This window comes from Pleurodeles waltl, chromosome 5 (genome assembly GCF_031143425.1).
Source record: "Pleurodeles waltl isolate 20211129_DDA chromosome 5, aPleWal1.hap1.20221129, whole genome shotgun sequence".
Lineage (NCBI taxonomy): Eukaryota > Metazoa > Chordata > Amphibia > Caudata > Salamandridae > Pleurodeles > Pleurodeles waltl.
This window is the reverse complement of record NC_090444.1, coordinates 1,333,754,906-1,333,774,872: the sequence shown is the minus strand read 5'-3', so window position 1 is coordinate 1,333,774,872 and position 19,967 is coordinate 1,333,754,906. Positions and strand designations below refer to the sequence as shown.

General features: G+C 43.1%; 1 protein-coding gene across 1 annotated transcript in view; it reads right to left on the bottom strand.

Annotated features, from left to right (window-relative positions):
- Positions 1-19,967, bottom strand: part of CEP162 (centrosomal protein 162) — a 697,428-nt gene that overhangs the window by 410,343 nt on the left and 267,118 nt on the right. Inside the window, exon 11 of the mRNA XM_069235591.1 lies at positions 2,876-2,957. Coding sequence (XP_069091692.1) covers positions 2,876-2,957 — 82 coding nt within the window. The remainder of the gene's footprint in view (positions 1-2,875; positions 2,958-19,967) is intronic.

The following is a 19,967-nucleotide window of genomic DNA, read 5'->3' as shown; positions in this document are numbered from 1 at the left end:
TAACAAGGTTACGTGAAAAGCAAAAAATTGCCTTTTACAATGGAAACTTAAGACTTAGTTATAATTATCCAGTCACTTCTGCAGACGCCTTAATATATGTAAAAACACTGCATTTAAATGCAGATAGCGTACTCTATCGCAAGCTACCTTTTCTGAACTTCATTTCCTTTATTTAAAAAGCATAGCCAATTAAACCTAAAATCTAGTGCCTTTTTTTGTGTGAAGGAGAACAATTAGACACATAGGGGAATATACACAGATAGGCGTGTGAGAAATATTCTGAAATATGATGTTCCCTCTTTACGGAAAGCAGCAGCATCCACAGCCTATTCTGAACACCTCTAGCAAGTTGCTTCTTAATTTGCTTCACTTTAAAAACATAATTAAACCTACACACTAATTGATAGCAAACATTGCAGCATAAACAGCAACAGGCTCCTTGTAAACCATCAAGCAACGGGAAAAGACAAACAAACAGGCATAAACAGGCTTAAATTTGAGGCTGCGTCTTTAAGGATACCAGCAGCTGCTACAGCCCATCTGTCACCTGTTTGAAGGCTCGCTAAAAACGGGGTTGTCACTTTCCACATTTTTTATACTATTTTCAGAATCTTGAGATTGTCTTAAATACTTGATAATTTGAAGCGCAGTAATGTTTATGTATATTTTACGAATAAACCCTTAGTTTTATGGCCAGTTTTATTGTTTTGCCAAACACCATGCCTTCCCTCTTTATAAATATTTCAAAGTGGCATAAGCAAGGAGAAACAGATCTTTATGCATTAATCAATCTGTCTTCCTGTATCACATTGTGTGGAAAGATGTATTTTTTGTCAGCACATCTCCAGGAACAAGGATATAGAAGGAATGAGCTTGAACGGGGGAGAAGATGAGGCTTTGAAATGGCATAGCATTAGAGATGAGCAAGAGGAGCTGACAGGAGTGGGCACAGCAGGGGTTCCTTCAACTGTGGTCCAATACTTTCCTTCACGTTCTGTTATGGAGAAAGATCCAGGAAGAAGAATAATGAATACAAAATACACTTGGCAGGACCCTTACTGACCATTATAAAAGCAATTAATGCAGCTAACAAGCATAGCTGCAAGTTGTTAGCCATCAAAGATGGATGCCACACCAAGAACAATACTGAAATAAAAGAAAACGCCTCAATCATATCACTAGCAACATTAATGTCACACATCTAACCTCAACCTGAAGTCACTAAATGTCAAGTCATGCAAACTTAACACACACCTTGAAGGAGAGCAGGCGTCACTCAGCTGTCATAGTGTCTTCTGATAATCCGGACAATCAAATATTTACCAAGACTAAGGTCTGGTAAACAGGACAAAGACCTGAGATTTGGCCTAGATTTACCGAATATGGATTTTTGTGTGGTAATAAAATTACACATGTCGAACATTGTCTTCTTAATGGACTTTTACTCATGAGTAACGCAGGGTTACAGGTGAAATACAGGTAGGAGATCAGTACTCAAGAGGGAGCAGAACCAAGGAGGAGAGCCCATGCAAAATCAGAGGAACACCAACATCGTCAAAGATTTACCACCCAGGAAACACATGGAAACTTTGTCTATGTGTTTAGGGTCGAAAAGATCAAGAAACCTTTCTATATTTCATGGACGTTTCTGAGAAGAGGTTCCCCCGCAGTGAAAATATTGCCCTGTGTTGAGAGAATTGCATTTAAAATAAAACAAAAATGCACAAAAACGGCAGACTGTCAAACATCACGTAATATGCATGACATAGGGGAGAGCGTTTTGCTGGAAATCTCTGCGAGAGTTCCTTATGTCAGAGTCTGAGATTTATTTCGTAAATTCCAAAGAACTAGTCTATGATAAAAGCAAGCTTCTTTCTAGGATCCCTTCCTTTTGTGATTCAGACCATAAAGTACCATTTCTACAAGTCTGTCTGCAGTTCATTCGCAAGTGCCAAGTAACCTTTGATTAGATTTGTGGTTTAATTTTGAAATATTGGCTTAAAAGCACAGTTGCTAAGTGCCACGGTGTTATTTGTGACCCCTTCAATTAGTCCAGCTTTTAAGACAATATTGTTGCTTAAAATGCTGAAACTTGTAATTTTATTATCATATTAAGTATAGAACTACCAGAATAATCATGCAAAGAAATACAGACTACCAAATACAGAACGAGCTAAAGGGGTCACACATGATATGCAATCACTTGTCAATTAAGGAAAGCGGAAGACCTTTATCTGGTAAGATTGAAATCAGCCATTATAATAATATGGAAAGTTTTACAAACATTGTGTAATCAACGTGGATGAGAATGACAATAAAACAAACAGTATTCCACTTCCTTTAATTCACTGCATCGACCTACCAATACACCTAAGGTGCTGTGGAGGTCAGCACTACATTGAATACAGTTTAATACAAGAGTAAGTGTGACTGTTGGGATTAGTGTAGGGGTAGCAATAGTCATGGGTTAGGTTTCAGGTTAAGGTTAGGTTAAGTATTGGGGACGAAGAGTTAGGTAGTAGCTTAGCCTAGGGTAATATTTAAGTTTTGGGAGAGGGTTAGGTGGTAGTCTCAGAGAAAGTGTTGGCATGCTGTAAGGTTTAAAGTTATGTTTACCGTTAGGATTGTGGTATGAAGAAGGTTGGAGGTAACGGATTGGGATAAAAGCTGATCTAGTGAATAAAGGATAGAGTTGCATTAAGAGATAATGTAAGAGACAGGTCCTGGGTTGAGGTAGTGGGTTGGTGCAATGGTAGGTCAAGATAATGCTCTTGATATAAGAACATACATACGATAGACGCAAGTTAAATGAGAAGAAACAATAGGTCTGTGCAACATTTTTAGATAGGCAACTTTTGTGGATGATGAGCTATACCTTGCCGGTTCCAAGTCGAAGCCTCTCTGAAAAGCTGAATTTTCTCGAATAGGTTTCATCAATTCCTCCACTGTTGGTATATCTAAAATACAAATTAATTATCAAATACAAACACCATTTTAAAAACACAAAAACAACAATGAACACACTGTAAAAAATAACACTAAACAATGTCCTAAGAGTACACAATGGGATAAAGGTATTAGGCATTGTGATTTAGACACAAAGCAAATCTGAAAACTATTCAGCTAACTGCAACTCCTCCATAATGCATTATAGTACCCACTACACCTTTTAAGATATTAAAATGAGCACTTTCATAAAGTATTAGTGAAAGATTGGTCTATAACAAAGGCAATTTGTGTCTCACTCAAATGTTCAGTTGACAAGGAGACTCCTGATCTCAATCCCATTCTTGTAATAAGCTACCAGCTCCTTTAGGCATACAATTAGATTCTTATCAAATTCAGCATCTATGATTAACTGCGCACTATAGGACGGCCAGTAGACTGTTCCACTACAGAAGCCACTAAATGGCATCAGATCTCCACTGAAGCTCTTCTTGAAGTACATGCAATTCTTTTTATAGATTCCAGGGCAGCACATGTGTAGACATTTTATAAAGACAGGGACATGGCCACTTTAGGGGAAACCAGGTGTCTCCCTTTACAAAGTGGAAGACCATTTTTTAGCAAGTTAAAAATGTCTCTACGACGAACTCTCCCTATCAAAGTGTCAGGTACAGCACATGAAAGAGGATTTGAAAAAACTGGGTGACTACAAATACGCCTTAATCAATACCTAAATTCCAAGACTGTATCTGACTAGCAGACAAACCTGCAGGATCTTGTCATAATATAACAAGCTTTATCCAACCTCAGTGCCCACGAAGATGGAAAACTGAAAAAAAGCCAACAGGCAGAAGGATGCCCTAAGTCTCATTAGTGATATAAAGGAAATCTTGTGGGTAGAAGCTCACAGTGCATTTCTTAAGTAGGAGTATTCAGATAGTCAAGCTCTTGCTTTTACTGCATGTTATCTATTTCACTTCTTTCATTCAATTTCCTATCATGCTCTCTCTTAATTTAATTGTTCGATTCTCTATGAAATACAAGCTTTAGGTATAAACAAATCACTGAACTGGATCCTTTCTCAGAAGCAGATGATTTGACTCTGCATTGAGCAGTCATGGCTACCACCAACACTCAGTGGTGCAAGTTCAAGGCCTAAATACAGAGGTATGAACACACCATGGGGTTTGGGAAGAAACTATTCAATACTGCCCCATTTACCATCCTGATGCACCTGCACAAATCATAACGACAAGGAAGTCAGTTTAAGAGAGATTATTTCAGTCACTGGGCTCAGATGTGAGATCATATGGATCCTATGGAAAAGGAAAAGTTACTTATTTGTAACAATTTGCAGTCTGCTATTACAAATTCTCTTCATTCACTTCCTGCATTATATTACAATGACTGGGCTTGGAAAGCATCTTGTTTACATGAATGAAGTTTCAGTGTCAACACTTGGCGACGTCAGTATGACCCATGAGGTGTTGGCACGAAACAGATATGTGTCATGAAGCAATCACACTGTGTGAGGTTTTATGCAATGTGGTGTGTTAGAACAGCTTTTTTTTTTTTAAGCTCTTTATATTAACATTCTGAATAGGAAAAGCAATATACTCACCTTATGATCACATATTGACTTTCAACAGCTGCAAGAGACAGATCAACTTTTTATCTGTACATATTTTTGTGTAGTCTCCATCACTCCTACTAAACAACATAACTACACAGACCTCATAAGAGTCAGGAATTACCCTTTATGCCTTGAATTATAAGAACCCTTTATAGCACTGACATGATTGTCCTATTTTGGCCCATTTTCTGGTCATCCTCTACCCTGATAGACCTGCGTGTCAGCCAGGATACACCAGTCCATATCTTCCTTCTGGCTACCCACCTCGAGTGGCTCATTTGTTCTCCAATTTATAGCAATGTTTCTTCTCTCCATGATTAAACCAAAGCTGTATAGTAGTTTGATGTATTGTGGCAGGCCACCACCCCACGATACATTGAATAGTAGCAACATAGCTGTATGATCTACCTGCGAGCGAATGACACACCCCAAGCAATCCTATACTCCAACCCAAAAGTGCTCCACCCGGGGACAAGACCATAATGAATGCCTGAAAATGCTCCTTTGGTTGTACACTTTTGTGCATCTACTAGTGTCAATCTTCACTATTTTCCCTTGTGTGGTATGATCTATGCAGGATCTGCAACTGTGAAATTGCCACCTCCTTCAGAGCTCTCTGGGCCTCCTCCCTTTCTTCCACCTCTAGTTCACCTAGATCTTACTACCAGTCACCTCTTTACTTTGCCAAAGGGTTCACTGAGTTTTTTACTACATTTTGTACATCAGTGAGTTAACTCTCTTGGGAAGAAATTCAGAGAGGACCCTATTTCCACTGGAAAAGAGTCCTCTACGAACGAACCTATCATAATGTGAGTTGCTAGCGTATGCCTGACTTAAATGTAGTTATAAGCCTCCATGTACACCAGCTGGTTCTTTCGGTGAAGTGAAATCAACAGAACGGGTTCACCCTCCTTCCAGAGTTTGCCTAGTTCACTTATTCCTAAGTGAGATGAACCATTGTAACTTTACCACCTTTACTAGCAACTTACTGGCCAAGTAGTGTTTTGTTAGTCCTGACTCTGTCCCATCCAAGGTATTTGTCTCTCTCAATATTTTAGTACTAGAACAGCCTTGAGCTGCAAAATCAATGCTACATGGTAACTTATCTTTTAATTTCGTAGATGAAAAATATTTTATGTTCATATTTTGTACACAAATGGCAAAGCGCAGTCCACACACTAAATCAATGTACATTAAGAGAATCAGCAAGTGATTGTGTAGAGATCTCTTAGTATAGATTGGATTTTAGTAGTTTCCTGTCTTGCTTCAATGTCCGTGAAATAGTGCCTAATGACCATATGAAAGAACTTCTACTTCACAGCTTTAAATATGTCGGCAAGGGTGACTGTGTCAATAAAAGCTACACAAGCTGAATGTGCCCCTGGCTAACAGACAGCACAACTGACTGTACTATACAGTCCAGTTTGCAATTCCTGATTTTGTTACAGATCTGCCAGCATTCTATTGCGCACATGAAAAAAAGTTATCCTTAAGTACAGTATCCTCTAACACATAAGAGACTGTCTCATGTCTAGTACATTTAATACTCTTACTGGAGGCATCCTGGGGTCTGAAAGAAGGGGAATAATTTGATAGTCTAGCATGACACTTGGATTCCACTTTAGGTACAAACTGAGTAGCAAAAGTTGTTGCACTGTCAGTGTTCATGTTTCTCATGTTCGACATAATGGGGTAACTGAATTTAAAAAAACAATCTTTAATATAATACGTTTGGGTCAACAATTATGCATTGGTTTAAAAAGAAGAGGATTTGTTTAGGTGAATTTCACATGGGTGTTGGAAAGCAGTGGGAAGGGTAAACACCACAAGTCCATGATAAAATACATACGTGAAATTCTAAGAAGCAATGGAGATTCTATAACTTCAGGTAGACCTACAAGGTAATGTAACTCCTTGCAGATGGATAACGAAAGATGCAACTAGCAAGTAAACCAAGTATTGTGCCTAGTTTTACACCAATACTGATGTTCATACTCTATGTCTCAGAAGACATAATGTGACAAAGCACTATCAATATGCTGATTAAAAATTTGCATAGTATGCTTTCTTTCCTCCCTGATTGTGGCCACACATCAAGTGTTTCCAATAAAAGACTTCAGGAACCATGTGATGCATTTCAGCTGTGGCACTCAACTTGACCCTGCAACAATGTTAGAATCTTCTGCTTTATGGAATGTCTGTTGTGCTGTGTGATATGTTTGTTAGGCGTGAGAAATATAGCTGAGTAATTCACACAGGAGCAATCACAATTAACATAATTTGGGGAAGCACATCTACGGCAAACCAGAAGCAAATTTCATAACAACTAAGTCATATGGTGTGGCCAACTGATCCTGACCAAGAATGCCCTAGGAGGTAATGTGGGAATTTACATAGTAGTTTGGGGTGATTAAGAGTGCAGCATTCAGTACATGAATATTACGAGTTCCCTTTGGTGACAAGGCCAAAAAAGCTATTTTCACTGTGGCAGGCCTCGCTGTCCTACGCAGAAAATCAATGTACAGATTTAAATACTAATACTGTATCTTTTGGGCGAGACCACCTAGAAACATAATTAAACCACTGTTTTTATTAGCAATTAGAAAACCAATTCAATGGTGAAGTTTGATTTTGATAAATATTAAGGAAAAGTAACTTTTTAAAAGTTATCCTTTACTTGCCTTGTCAGAAGGCTAATTAGTTTAAGCCTCTGCTAGCATTCAGCCTGTAAAATCCATTGTTCGTCCTGATGTTGACCTTGTTGCACAAATTATAGTTGATGCTTCAAACAAATTAGCCTGAATTGTAATATTGCAATTGAGCAAAAATTACACAAGTATACCATTGCCCACTCTGGAATAATTGTATTGAATATGTCAAGTATTATAATTTTGTATATGTTATTTTGATTTCACTAGTTTCACACTACAGGAGCACTGCGCTGCTTCATCTCCCATGAAGCACCTATGTTTAAATATTGATATTATTTTATTTGTATCAACATATGACTCACCATTTTAAGAGAATGCTCAAATTGATTGTGTATTATTCTTTAGTGAATAATAACATCCTGAGGACACCAGAAACAGCCTCTGAGAATATATGAAAGTAGACTAGGTGCCCACTAATGTTGGTCGGCTTCAGTGAATGGCAATAAAGACTCAGCAGAAGACTACTAAGATTGTAAAACCTTAATTAGAATGTTAGTTTTAACTTCCATATATAATAGCTGTAAATATAATACCTTAGTCGGATGTCTTATGACCACAGCACACAAAGCACTCTCCTCCGTACAGGGGAAGAACCCAACCTAATATCAGATAAAGTGTTCAACCCAATCGCCTTTTGTAAATCCATATAAAGAGTGCCATTTTCATGGGATGGGGCCAAATCATCCCCATCATCTCCACTTTCATATTCGGTAGCTGGTTGGTTCTGATCACACTCAGGAGAGCTGGAGGAGGCTCTGAGGTAAAGACATGTTACTATATTAATCACATTAAACTGAGACCGGGTGCGCCAGTACAGATTCAGGAAAAGCATCATTGGTTGAAGCCGAAACAAGTTCAGCTCGGAGTCAGACATTGGAACATAGTCCTCCAGCAGTGTGAGGGGTCAGCATTGACGTCAAACAGAATCTTATGAATTTTGGCACTGGAATGTAAGTTGGCTTTTCAGGAGGCACAGATGATGTTGAGGACAAATCTGTCACTGGTAACCTGTCTGCAGCCCTTAGCAGATCCTTGGGGCGTAAAATCGCACCAGAGGGGGTCAGCAGTGTGCCAAAGATTTTCAACTTGGATCCCTTAAAGGCCTCAATCTGTTGCAACATCGCAGATGGTCAAATAAACTCTGGGTGAATTGGGATCTGTTGTGGAATGCACTCCTTGGCACGGGACAGAGTGAGACAGAGCTGCATCTTGACATCCTCACAACTTCTCTGGCATTGTGGCAGGACAGGGGTGAGTCCTGCATGCCCTTCTTTTGTTTCCACTTCAACTTATTGGAAAACCTGGACCACGACGAGGACCTCTTGCAGAATGGGTCCGAGAGCAGGAACAGGTCCGCACCCTTGACTTCAAAGGGGGACTTATGTCACTTCTTTCGGTTTTCAGCAATGTATAGCCTTGTTTCCTGTTTGGATTGATAAGGGTACAATCTTTATGCGACTTGCATTGTCTTATTTCTCCGAAGACACCTGACCCTTAATGCTGAGCCAGTACTGGAGTGTTCTAATGGTGAGACAGGCATTACGAACGAGATGAATGTATGAATTTGTCACTCCTATTTAAACAGTGCTTGACTTTGCCTTTTCAGAGAATGAGACATCATGTGTACAGGAATATTGTTCTGAAATGTTAGAAGCTGCCCTGCTGTCTGAATTTCTTCTGTTCACTGGGGTAGGGGCATGGCTTCTGAAGGATGACTAAGGACAGGTAGAGTACTTCAACAGCCATGCTCATACACAGCTGAAGAGAATTTTCCTTCATCAACCAATCATCTAGTTACGAGTGTGTGTGGCTCTGTGCCATAGGCGCACTGCTACAAGCCAGCAGTACTTCGTTGATGAGACCTTTCTATAAAAATGCATCTACATCTTCCATAAAGAGACAGTTGTAGTCTTTTGTACACGACTGCTATGGTTTTCACTTTTGTGGTAAAGTCTAGGACAGTCTAAATCACATTAAATGTAACTCTCACTGATCTAATGTAATGTATTTTTGCTATATTCATTAAAGTAACATGACAACAGAGGTTTGACTCCTTTTGGTGTGTGCTTTATCTATGCCTTATACCTCAAAGGAGCTGCCACTGACATAGGAAGTGTTATTTCCAGGAGGTTGGTGGCCAATTTGTATTGAGATCTTTGCTTTGGCTGGGGTTTGTGGGATTCAGGAAAGCTCCTGGGAAAGGACAGCTGAATGCTCCATGGCCTTCAATATCAATCTATTTTTGTTAATTCTGTGTTCTACCACAATGTCAAGAGTTCTACATTGACTTACAAAATAATGAATCCAGAATATGGCCTACTGCTATATCGTCAAGGTAAGTACATCAATCATTCAGTCAATCAATAGTATTTTTATAATGCACCTTGTCACCCAGGTGGGTATCCAGGCGCTTGCTCTGTTGGTGTTATTCGAAAAGCCAGGTCCTCAGCCCCTTTCTGAAGTGGGTCAGTGATGATGCGGAGCAGAGGTGCAGGGGGAAAGCATTCCAGACCTTGGCGGTGAGGTGGGAGAAGGAGCGTGCTCCTGTGCGGCAGCGGTGTATTCAAGGGATTTTTGCAAGGGCAAGGTGTGCAGAGTGGAGGTTCTTGGGAGGCTGGTGAAGGTGCAGGCGGTGGTTGAGGATCGGGAGCCAGAAGTGGTCCTTCAGGTGTTGGGTGATGTGGGTTCTCTTACGTAGGTTGAGAATTAGTCTGGCTGGTGCATTCTGGACTGTTTGGAGTCTCTGCAGGAGTTTGGTAGTAGTGCCTACGTAGAGTGCATTGCCATAGTCTAGGCGGCTGGAGATGAGGGCTTGTGTCACTGCCTTCCTTGTTTCGAGGGGGAGCCATCTGAAGATCTTAGGGAGCGTGCGGAGCATTTGGAAGAAGGTGGAAGAGATGGCATTGCCATGTTGTCTCACAGAGAGCTCACTGAAAAGGATTATGCTGAGGTTCCGGGCATGGTCCTAGTTCCCCTGGCCACCAGTTCCAGAGAGTTGAGTCTCTACCAAAGATCAGCATTTCCGTTTTGTTCGGGCTGAGTTTCAGGCAGTTGTCCCTCATGCAGGTGGAGACACTTTTTGTACATATAAATGTCCTATTATTAATCCCATATGTGTGTACCTTAATGATGCAATGACTCTGTACTTGTGACCGGAAACCTGAAATGTGAGGTATATAATTTCTGCGGAGAAATAACCACCTGATGACATTGTCACTGAATCCAGAGAATTCTTAAAGATGGAGTATTAATTAGCTTCACTTTATGGACCACCGCAGATGAGTTCTTTTTTTTGAGTTCCTGTGACAGTAGTTGGGGCAAGCCCAAGATCTCCTTTAGTTACTATCTTTTTTTGCAGGGAAATTTGTCACTGTGGTGTCTGATACATCTACTTTGTTTCTCATTTTTTCTCACTGCTTACTCTCCTTATGGTCATAGGGCAACAAGTGGTAGCTGGAATAACTGAGCAGTTTCTTGATGCAGCTGCAATCATGACGTCTAGCAGAGCATGTGAGTGTATCTACTTCAGATTCTGCCAGTCAAAGTAAAACCAAAGTATTAGTCCTCTGCCTTCCCGGATATCCCATACATTTAATGCAGCTCTCCCTAAAACTTCATAACTTCATAATCTGAGGCCACATCATAAGGTCAGTTGGAAATCCTCAGACTTTTCTCCTCGGCCCCTTACTTTACTTTTTTTTTTTTTTCCAGAGTTTCATTGAGCATTATAACTATAATTAAAGTTACTTCAGAGAACTGACGTCTAGTGGAGCCTCGTAAGACATACACATGATCCTAGAGTAGCACATGTTTTGTCATTAATGTAGTTTACAAACCATATTGAGAGTATTAGTCTTTCACTCTAACTCTCGCCTGCCACATCTTAAGAGTCAACTCCTCTCAAAACCTTACTGGCTGTGATTGCTGGGGCTAGTGTGAGAGCCAAGCACCTCTTTAAGAGGCGAATCAAAGGTTTTGGTGTCTACATACTTTATATGCCAAAATACTTTGAAATATTTTTAAATGGAGCTACTATGATCATACAGAAATTTTCAGCATCAATTTGGAGGCTACAATTCCAGAACAAACATCTATTTTTGCTGACAGCTCAGAACATGCTTTGAATACATATTTTGGCCAGATGTTGAGAGGTTCTGCTTGGAAATGTAAAGCTTTTGGTACTGATTCACAGGAGTGACTGAAAGCCAACATCATTAGAAAGGGAGTAGTGTATTTTGGTCATGGTATGCAAAGTCTTGTGCCGTGAAGGCCAGTTGGTGTGAGTGGCTGTAAAATTCAGGACTTTGAAAGGTGAATATAAACATGTGACCAGTTTTAAGCAGATTCATAAATTGGATCCACTTATTTTTCTGAATTAGATATCTGAGGAGTCTCTGCTTCCAACATATGAGGTTTTAGCATCAAAGTTGAAAAACACCTCTTGCAACAGCAGTTCTAGAACCTGATAGCCACTCGGTTCAATTCCCAGGATTTCTCCCTCTGTGTTTTCAAAGTTCTGGCCAATAACTGAATGCAAGTATGATAATGAACGTCACTGTAATCTTGTGGAAGACAGAAGTCACAATGGGTGACAGATGGTAAAATCTTTCCGAAGAATTTCATGGCTCTATGCCCTTGTCAGATTTGAAGCGGGTATGGGGAAGCTAAAATGTGTACATATTGTGGAGTTATTAAATAAGACCTGAACATGGGTGAAGAGTTTACAAGCCTAAAACTGCCACTCACTGTTGAGCTCCAGGTCGCCAATTGGTTGATTTATCTCATGTTGTGACCAGATGACACATCCCTCAAAGCACAAACAATCCAAAGCTGAAATATCTTGTGTGGGAGGATAATGTGGGCCTTAGGACAACTTTTATATGAGTGATACAGTCTACAGGTGGATGGCCAAAAATGTTAGATGTGTACAAAAAGTGCTTTTCTATGCCCATCTGCAGGATGGGCATAGATGATGACCAGCATGTGAAACTGGAACCGGTTCACACTGCTAAAATTAAATCAGTTGAGTTTTCCTACGAAGAATTATAAAATAGTCCAGAAGAACTTGCAACTTAACCTGTAGAAAAAGTTTGAATACATTACCATGGAGATTGCTAATTACCACCAGAAACACTGGCAGACAGAAAAAGCAGGAGGAGAACACTTGACATGGAGAACTCACTGTCACAAGAAAATGTGTGCCCACGCCAAAGTCCCCATGACCTCTCTGGGCTGCAAAGTGGTTTCACGAGGCAGCAGGGTATTTAACTGTTTGGGCTGGTGACCTTGCGGGTAGTAAGAGTGACATGAATGGGGGGGGGGGCAATCTGATGTGTTGCATGGAGGCCAGTTTAAATGGCTGAAGTAAGTTGTTCTTTTTGTCTAACTACCTAGCAACGGACTGGAATGGGCTGTTGGATGTTGGCCACTCATGCTGGATAATATATAGGCTGACTTCTAGGAGACCACTCCACTGTTTTCATGAATTTGACAACCATGCACAGTAGGAGTTGGCCAGTCACAGCAGTTTGGGAATAAGAACTGGCAACAGGCTGGGCCCTCTAGCCACTGCAGCAGGGATTGGCAACCTAAGGACAACCCGATTTATAAAACGATTGGGTCTATTCACTGACTAATGAACCATCCATAAAAGTAGGCTATGAGAGAAATCCTACCAACACATGGTGTACATGGGAAAAGTGGCAACAACATCTGCCACAAATGAGGTGATAACTTACACTAGTGTAAAAGAATACAGTAGATAAGAAAAGCGCTGTATGGCAGGGGGCACTGCTAAGGGATATCACAAAGTTGAAATAATTCATTCAGTGAGATCAAACTGACATGTCCAAATGTAGAGACATGGCATGGACAGGTGGAATCAAATCATTTGAATGCCCGAAGACATAGTATGACTTGTCCCGGACAAAGGAATACCAAAATGTGCAGCTCCAGCATGCCTAGACTGCATACCAAATTGACTGGAATGACCTCAGACTACCCCCCCCCCCCCAGAAACAAGGGCCCTGGAGAGCAATTGGCAAACATAGCTGTGTCATCCATATTTAATGGCAATGATAAACAGTATGTTTCACTATCTGGGTAACCTTAGGAACCAATGGAAAAGAGATGTAGATCCTTGAAGGAAGCTGGCACTCTATTTAGTGCACTAAAATGAAGTACACTGGGAAGAGAGTCCACTGAATCCCCAAAGGCTTGCAGAGGCAGAAATAGATAGATCTAGTGCTCTTTTTGTGGTAGTATGGGCGAGCAGTTAGGCTTATCAGGGAGTTGTGTTAAGCATTTGTTGTATTCACAGAGGCAATAAATGAGACATGCACTCAAAGAATAAATCCGAGACCAATTTAGAAAAATAACAGTTGCTTTTATATATACTTTGAACCAAAGAACTTTGTTATAATGTAGGAAGCTGGTTCCGTATATACTATATCAAACGAGATATAGTGTGCACAGATTCCATGAGTTCCCCAGAGGCTTAACAGAGGCTAAAGTGGATAATACGAATAGTGGATAATACAAATGCTCTCTTTTGTGGTAGTGTGTTCGAGTAGTTAGGCTTATCCGAGGGTAGTGCAAAGCATTTGTTGTACACACACAGGCAATAAATGAATCACACACTCAACGACTAACTCCAGGCCAATGGTTTTTATATAGCAAAAATATATTTTGTTACTTTATTTCTAGAATTACAAGATTCAAGTTGCAGGTAAGTACATTTGCAGGTAAGTGTCCAACATATCTATCAATACCACTTTGTTTCAAATTGGCAAGTTATACGGTTTTCGAATAAGTAGCAATAATATGTTTTAAAAGTTGACAATGCAATTTTCAGAAACAGTTCTAGGGGGGAAGACAAGTTAGTATGGTTTTGAGGTAAGTACAAGACTTACAGTTCCAGTCTCCGGGGGTTAGGATGTTCACAGGCTGGGGTTCAAGTTAACCCCAAACACCCACCACCAGCAACACGGGGCTGGCCGGGTGCAGAGGTCAAAGTTGAGGTTGATTTAACATGGGCTCCTATGGAGATTGGGAGCACCTGGTATCCGGCCTGCTTGCAGGTAAGAACCCCCGTCTTCAGAGGGCAGACCTGGGGGGTTTAGAGGAGCACTGGGGGGGGGGGGCACAGGTCAGCACCAAACACACGCCCTCAGTGGCGCGAGGGCAGCCGGGTGCAAACACAGCGTCAGACTCCCAATGCTTTCCTATTGAAGGACCCCGGGACTCACAAAATATACTGCAGGTGAAATCCAAGGGGTCGGTTCTGGGAATCCAAAGGCTGGACAAGGAGGAGGGCTGCCTGCTGGATGTTGCTGCACCAAAGGTCAGATTCCCCAAGGCCAGGGGGCTGCGGGTGCAGGGGTACCTTTTGGCGTCCGGAATCTTCATCCGGTTCTGTCGCAGTCAGGGGGTCCTCTGGATTCAAGCTCCAGGCGTCGTCGTGTTGGACATAAAGGGTCAAACCAGGGTGGGCACTTGCTCAGAATTGCCTGGGGACCAGCTCTAGTCAGTTGGGCCACATGAACACGGGCTGTGTGCGTCGGGTGCAGAGTGGGCAGGACTTGTGGACCCAGCCGGTTCTGGAATCCTTTGTTGGAGTTTCTTCTTGGACAGGGCCACTGTCCACAGGAGTTCTTGGTCCTCTGGGGTGAAGGCAGTCCTCTGGAGGCTTTTCAGAGGTTGCTGGGCCTGCAGGATGCGCCTCCTTCTTTTAGCAGGGCTTTAGAAGCTGGAGTCAGGCCCGTAGGGCTGGGGCCAAGTCAGTTTGCATCTTCAGTCTTCTCTGCTAGGGGTCAGCTTGGCAGTCCTTCTTTCTTCTTCTGAGATCGTTAGGAATCTGACAAGCAAGGTTCATGGGAGTCCTTAAATCCTGGATTTAGGGGCGTTACAAGGGTCATAGGGCAGTAGCCAATGGCTACTGTCCCTAAGGGTGGCAGAACCCTTCCTGGGTCCACTCCCTTTGGGGAGGGGGACACAGACCTAACCCTATTGGCCCCTGGCCTCCAAACTAAGATGGAGGATTTTGTAAGGAGGGGGGTCACCAGCTGAGGTGGTCACTCCACCTTGTTTTCCCTAATTTTCCTGCCGGACTTGATGTCAAAAGTGGGGCTTTGTCCAGGGGGCGGGCATCTCCACTAGCTGGAGTGTCCTGGGACACTGTAAAAAAGAGGCCTGAGCCTTTGAGGCTCACCACCAGGTGTTACAGATCCTGCAAAAGGGGGGGGGGGGGGTGAAGCACCTCCACCCAAAGCAGGCTATGTTTCTGGCCACATACAGCACAAAGGCTGTCATCCCATGTGGCCAGAAACTCGCCTGGAAGTGGCAGGCTGGCACAGACTGGTCAGTCCTGCACTAGCAGTTTGGCTAACATACAGGGGGCATCTCTAAGATGCCCTCTGGGTGCATTTATCAATACATCCAACACTGGCACCAGTGTGGGTGTATTGTGCTGAGAAGTTTGATACCAAACTTCCTAGTATTCAGTGAAGCCATTATGGAGCTGTGGAGTTCGTAATGACAAATTCCCAGCCCTTATACTCAATACATCCACATTGCCCTTACTAAGAATGGACTTAGACACTGTAGGGGCATATTGCTCATGCAGCTATGCCCTCACCTGTGGCACAGTACACCCTGCCTTAAGGCTGTAAGGCCTGCTAGAGGGGTGACTCTGCTAAGCCACAGGCAATAGTTTGTGGGCATGGCACCCTGTGAGGGGTGCCATGTTGATGTTGTCTTTTTCTCCCCACCAGTACACACAAGCTGCAATTGCAGAGTGCATGTGCTTGGTGAGGAGTCCACAGGGTGGCATAATACATGCTGCAGCCCTTGGGGACCTTCCCTGGCCACAGGGCCCTTGGTACCATGGGTACCTTTTGCAAGGAACTTAACTATGTGCCACGAGTGTGCCAATTGTGGGAACAATGGTACAGTTTTTGGGAAAGAACACTGGTGCTGGGGCCTGGTTACCGGGATCCCAGCACACTTTCAGTAACGTAGATATCAATATCAGGCAAAGAGGGGGGGTACCATCTCAACAAGGGCACTTTCCTACATATAAGGTAAGCAGTTTTTATATTAAAAATATTTTGCTGTTTCAAAAAATCGACAGTGCAATTGTCAGAGTCTTCAATGATAACCTATAGTAGGAAAACAAGAATGCAGTTTCACAGGTAAGTACACAACTTACAATACCAGTCTTCAGGGTTTTGGACTAGCTACGGCCAAGGTTCAGGTTGGTACCAAGAGTGTACCCACAGCGGCACTGGAGCAGCTGGGTTTAGTGGTCAAAGTCGGGGACAAATATGAATCAATAGAGACTGGGGGATGAAGACATATTGTTCCCAGGTAAGTACAAGCAGTGTCAGAGGTTGGTCTCTCAGGGTTGAGGTAAGCAGCAGGGGGGGCCACAAGGCAGCACCAAACCTAAACCCTCCGTGGCACATGGGCGGCAAGGTGCAGAGTGCCAACACAGTGTTGGGCGCCCAATGCTATCCAACAGAGACAGGGGTTATCCACTGTAGCACTGCTTACTAGTGAGTAAAGGGAGGTCAGGGGTTGATCTCCTGGAACTGAGGTAAGTACGGGGGGCCACAAGGCAGCACAAAACGTACACCCTCAGTGGCACAGTGGAGGCCGGGTACAGAGTGCCAACATAGCGTCAGGCACCCAATGTTATTCAATGGAGGAGATCCGGTTCAGAAATAGGCTGCAGACTCTGGCCAAGAGGTCAGTGAGGTCAAAACAGCTACCCAAGTAAGTAGAGATGCCGGGGGTTAGAGGGTCACCGATGGTCCAGCTCCCCAAGGGCTCTGGGTTCAGGGATGTCTTTTGTCGACAGAAACAGCTTACCGGCAGTGCTTGATTTGTAAATAAAAACGTGCTAGTGCCCAAAGCTCTCCTCTAAACAAGAGGCTGCTTCAATTAAATGTGCAAGCACAGAATACTGATGCAGCGCAATCTTGAAGCCATCTCGGGCCTCTTTCATCCATTTACAGACACTCCCCTGCTCCTTCCACTCACTCTTGCAGCTTTTTGCTTTCTCCCTTTGTGACCCTTTTCCATTTTTCTCTTCCTCCATCTTTCCCATATGTGTCAGAAAAATAAGTGCTGGCCCTCAAAAATATGTGTCAGTGCCCCGCACAGGAAACCACCAGTTCAAATTAAACACTGCTTACGCAGCAGGTCGCGGTCAGGGAAATTCTTCAAATTTAGGCTGCGGGAGTCGCTATTGAGTCTGGCAGGGGTCAGCTCACAGTGGACTCTTGGTCAGAAGCACTGGAGAGCCTTTGTTGGACTGTCAGGCCACTTGCATATGGGCTTTGGGCGTCCGGTGCATAGGGGGTTCCAGGGGCAGTTTCACAGTTCCTCAAGGCAGACTTGTTCTTCTTTAGAGATGGTTCAATTTGGACAGGTCCGCTGTCCACAGGAGTACTTGGTCTCTAATGAAGGCAGGTAGTCCTCCCAAGGCTTTGGAAGTCGCTGGGCTGTAGCACAAGCAGTCTTCTGGGTGCAGGTTCTTTGAAGGCTGCAGACAGGCCGGTAGGGCTGGGGCCAAGTCTATTGGTGTCTTCAGTCTTCTCTGTTGGGGGACTTCTGTGTTGTCCAGCTCTTCTTATGTCAACAGGAATCTGATACTAGGGTTCAGGGGTGCCACCTAAATACTGAATTTAGGGGCGTTTCATGGAGTGCCTGGTGGTAGCTTTATCCTTCCTATGATCACTTCTTTTGGGAAGTGGCATAGCCCTAAACCTATTGGATTAATTCCTTCCACATTAGATGGAGGAATTTAAAAAGTAGTGTCCACTTCAGCTTGTTCAACCTAGGGGTGAGACTGGTATAAAGTGGGCACCCCTCCTAATTTACTTAATTTTTCCACCAGTCCTGCAGCTAAATGTGGAGTCAGGAATTGGGGGTCTGCCTGCTTTACCATTTGGGTCGCATTTCAAATGTGGCAAGGCCTTTAAAGTTCCCTGCCCTGAAATGTCCATCCTGCCTGGGAAAGGAGGTCACACTTCTGCCCAGAGCAGGCTTTTCTTCTGAGCGCTTGAGAGTACTGGTCCTCACCTCAGGGGGCCAGAACTCTGTTTAAGGTGGCTGTACTGGTTTTGACCAGCCAGTGCCCACGCTAGGAGTTAGTAGGTTTTCAGGGGACACCTCTGGTTGCCATCTGAATAGATGTATTATTAAATCCATCCCTGCATTCAGTTAGGGTTTATTAATACGAGATGTGTGATACCAAACATCCCTATTGTCATTGAAGCCATCATGTATCTGTCCAGCACATGTACTCAAAATGGCTTCATTGTTCACTTACTATGTCTGAGAATCAACAAAGACATAGCAGGGGCATATCTGCTCATGCAGGAATGACCTTACATATACTATAAAGCACCCTGCCTTTAGGGATGGTAGGGCTGCTAGAGGGGTGACTTACAAACACTGCATGCAGTGTAAAGGGGACAGTGCACACAGGCTGTGTGCCATGTCATGTTTTCATTTTACTTCTGTACCAAGAAACACAGTCTGCGAAAGCGGCACTGTGTGAACTTAGTGAGGGGGTACCTGGAGTTGCACAAGTCGCGCTGCAGGCCTCAGTGGCCATCCTGTAGTACCCCATGCCCTAGGTACCGGGGGTACCATTTACTAGGGACTTATAGTGGTAGCTAAAGGTTTACCAATTGGGAAAAACGATTGTGCAGTTTTAGGGAAAGAGATTTGGCACTGAGGACCTGTTTGGCTGGGACCCAGAGCACTTTCAGTCGAAACTGTACCAGAAAACAGGCAAAAAGTGAAGGGGGTGACCATGTCAAAAGAAGCACTTTTCCTACAATCTTTTAGAAGATAGACCCAAGCTCTGATGTATCCCAGGAAGGGGCATGTGCTTTGCGTTTTTTGTTTGTTTACGTGCGCTCCTTTTTATTCATTTACCCATTGATTCATAAATTCATTATAAACACGTTTTTTTTTTTTTTATTACATCTCATGTATCAATATGATAGGAAAACAGGTAGTGCATATAATATGTATAGTCGTTTACTGAGATAAGTGTTAGGTTTAAACATGCGTGCGATAGAATTCATAGGCTGAATCAAACACAAGGTCTGACTCAGCCCAAGATAATGGGCACAGAGTATTTAAACTGAATGCACATGTATCCAGGATCGGCTCATGGCACGTGGCGGGTTGAGGCGGTGCCGGGGGTGGAGAAAAATTAGCAATAAAAAAAAAAAATTACCTGAATCTGACACCGCCACCTCTGCTCAGTTCCTCTTTTCTTAACCGCAGGCACAGGCTCCCCAGCCTGCCCTGCGGCCAATCTGAACACTGCTGTCATGCTGCTGGCAGCATGACAGCAGTGTTCGAATTGGTTGGAGCACCCAGCAAGGGTGCTCCCAGGCAGACTGGGAGAGTTTGAACAGAGCTTAGTGCGAGTGTATGTTTGGCCGGCCTGAGACGGCCGGCCAAACATACTTGCACTGAGGGAGTAGTGCTGAGCATACCCTCTCTGTGTTCCTCACAGCCTGTGGCCCCGCCCCTGCTACAATACAACAATAATAAATGTAGTTTATTATCATTGTATTATAGAAGTTTGACAGCTGCTGCTGCTGGCGGGGGCGACGCTTCTCCACCCTAAATGAGGAGCTGCCCCTGCATGA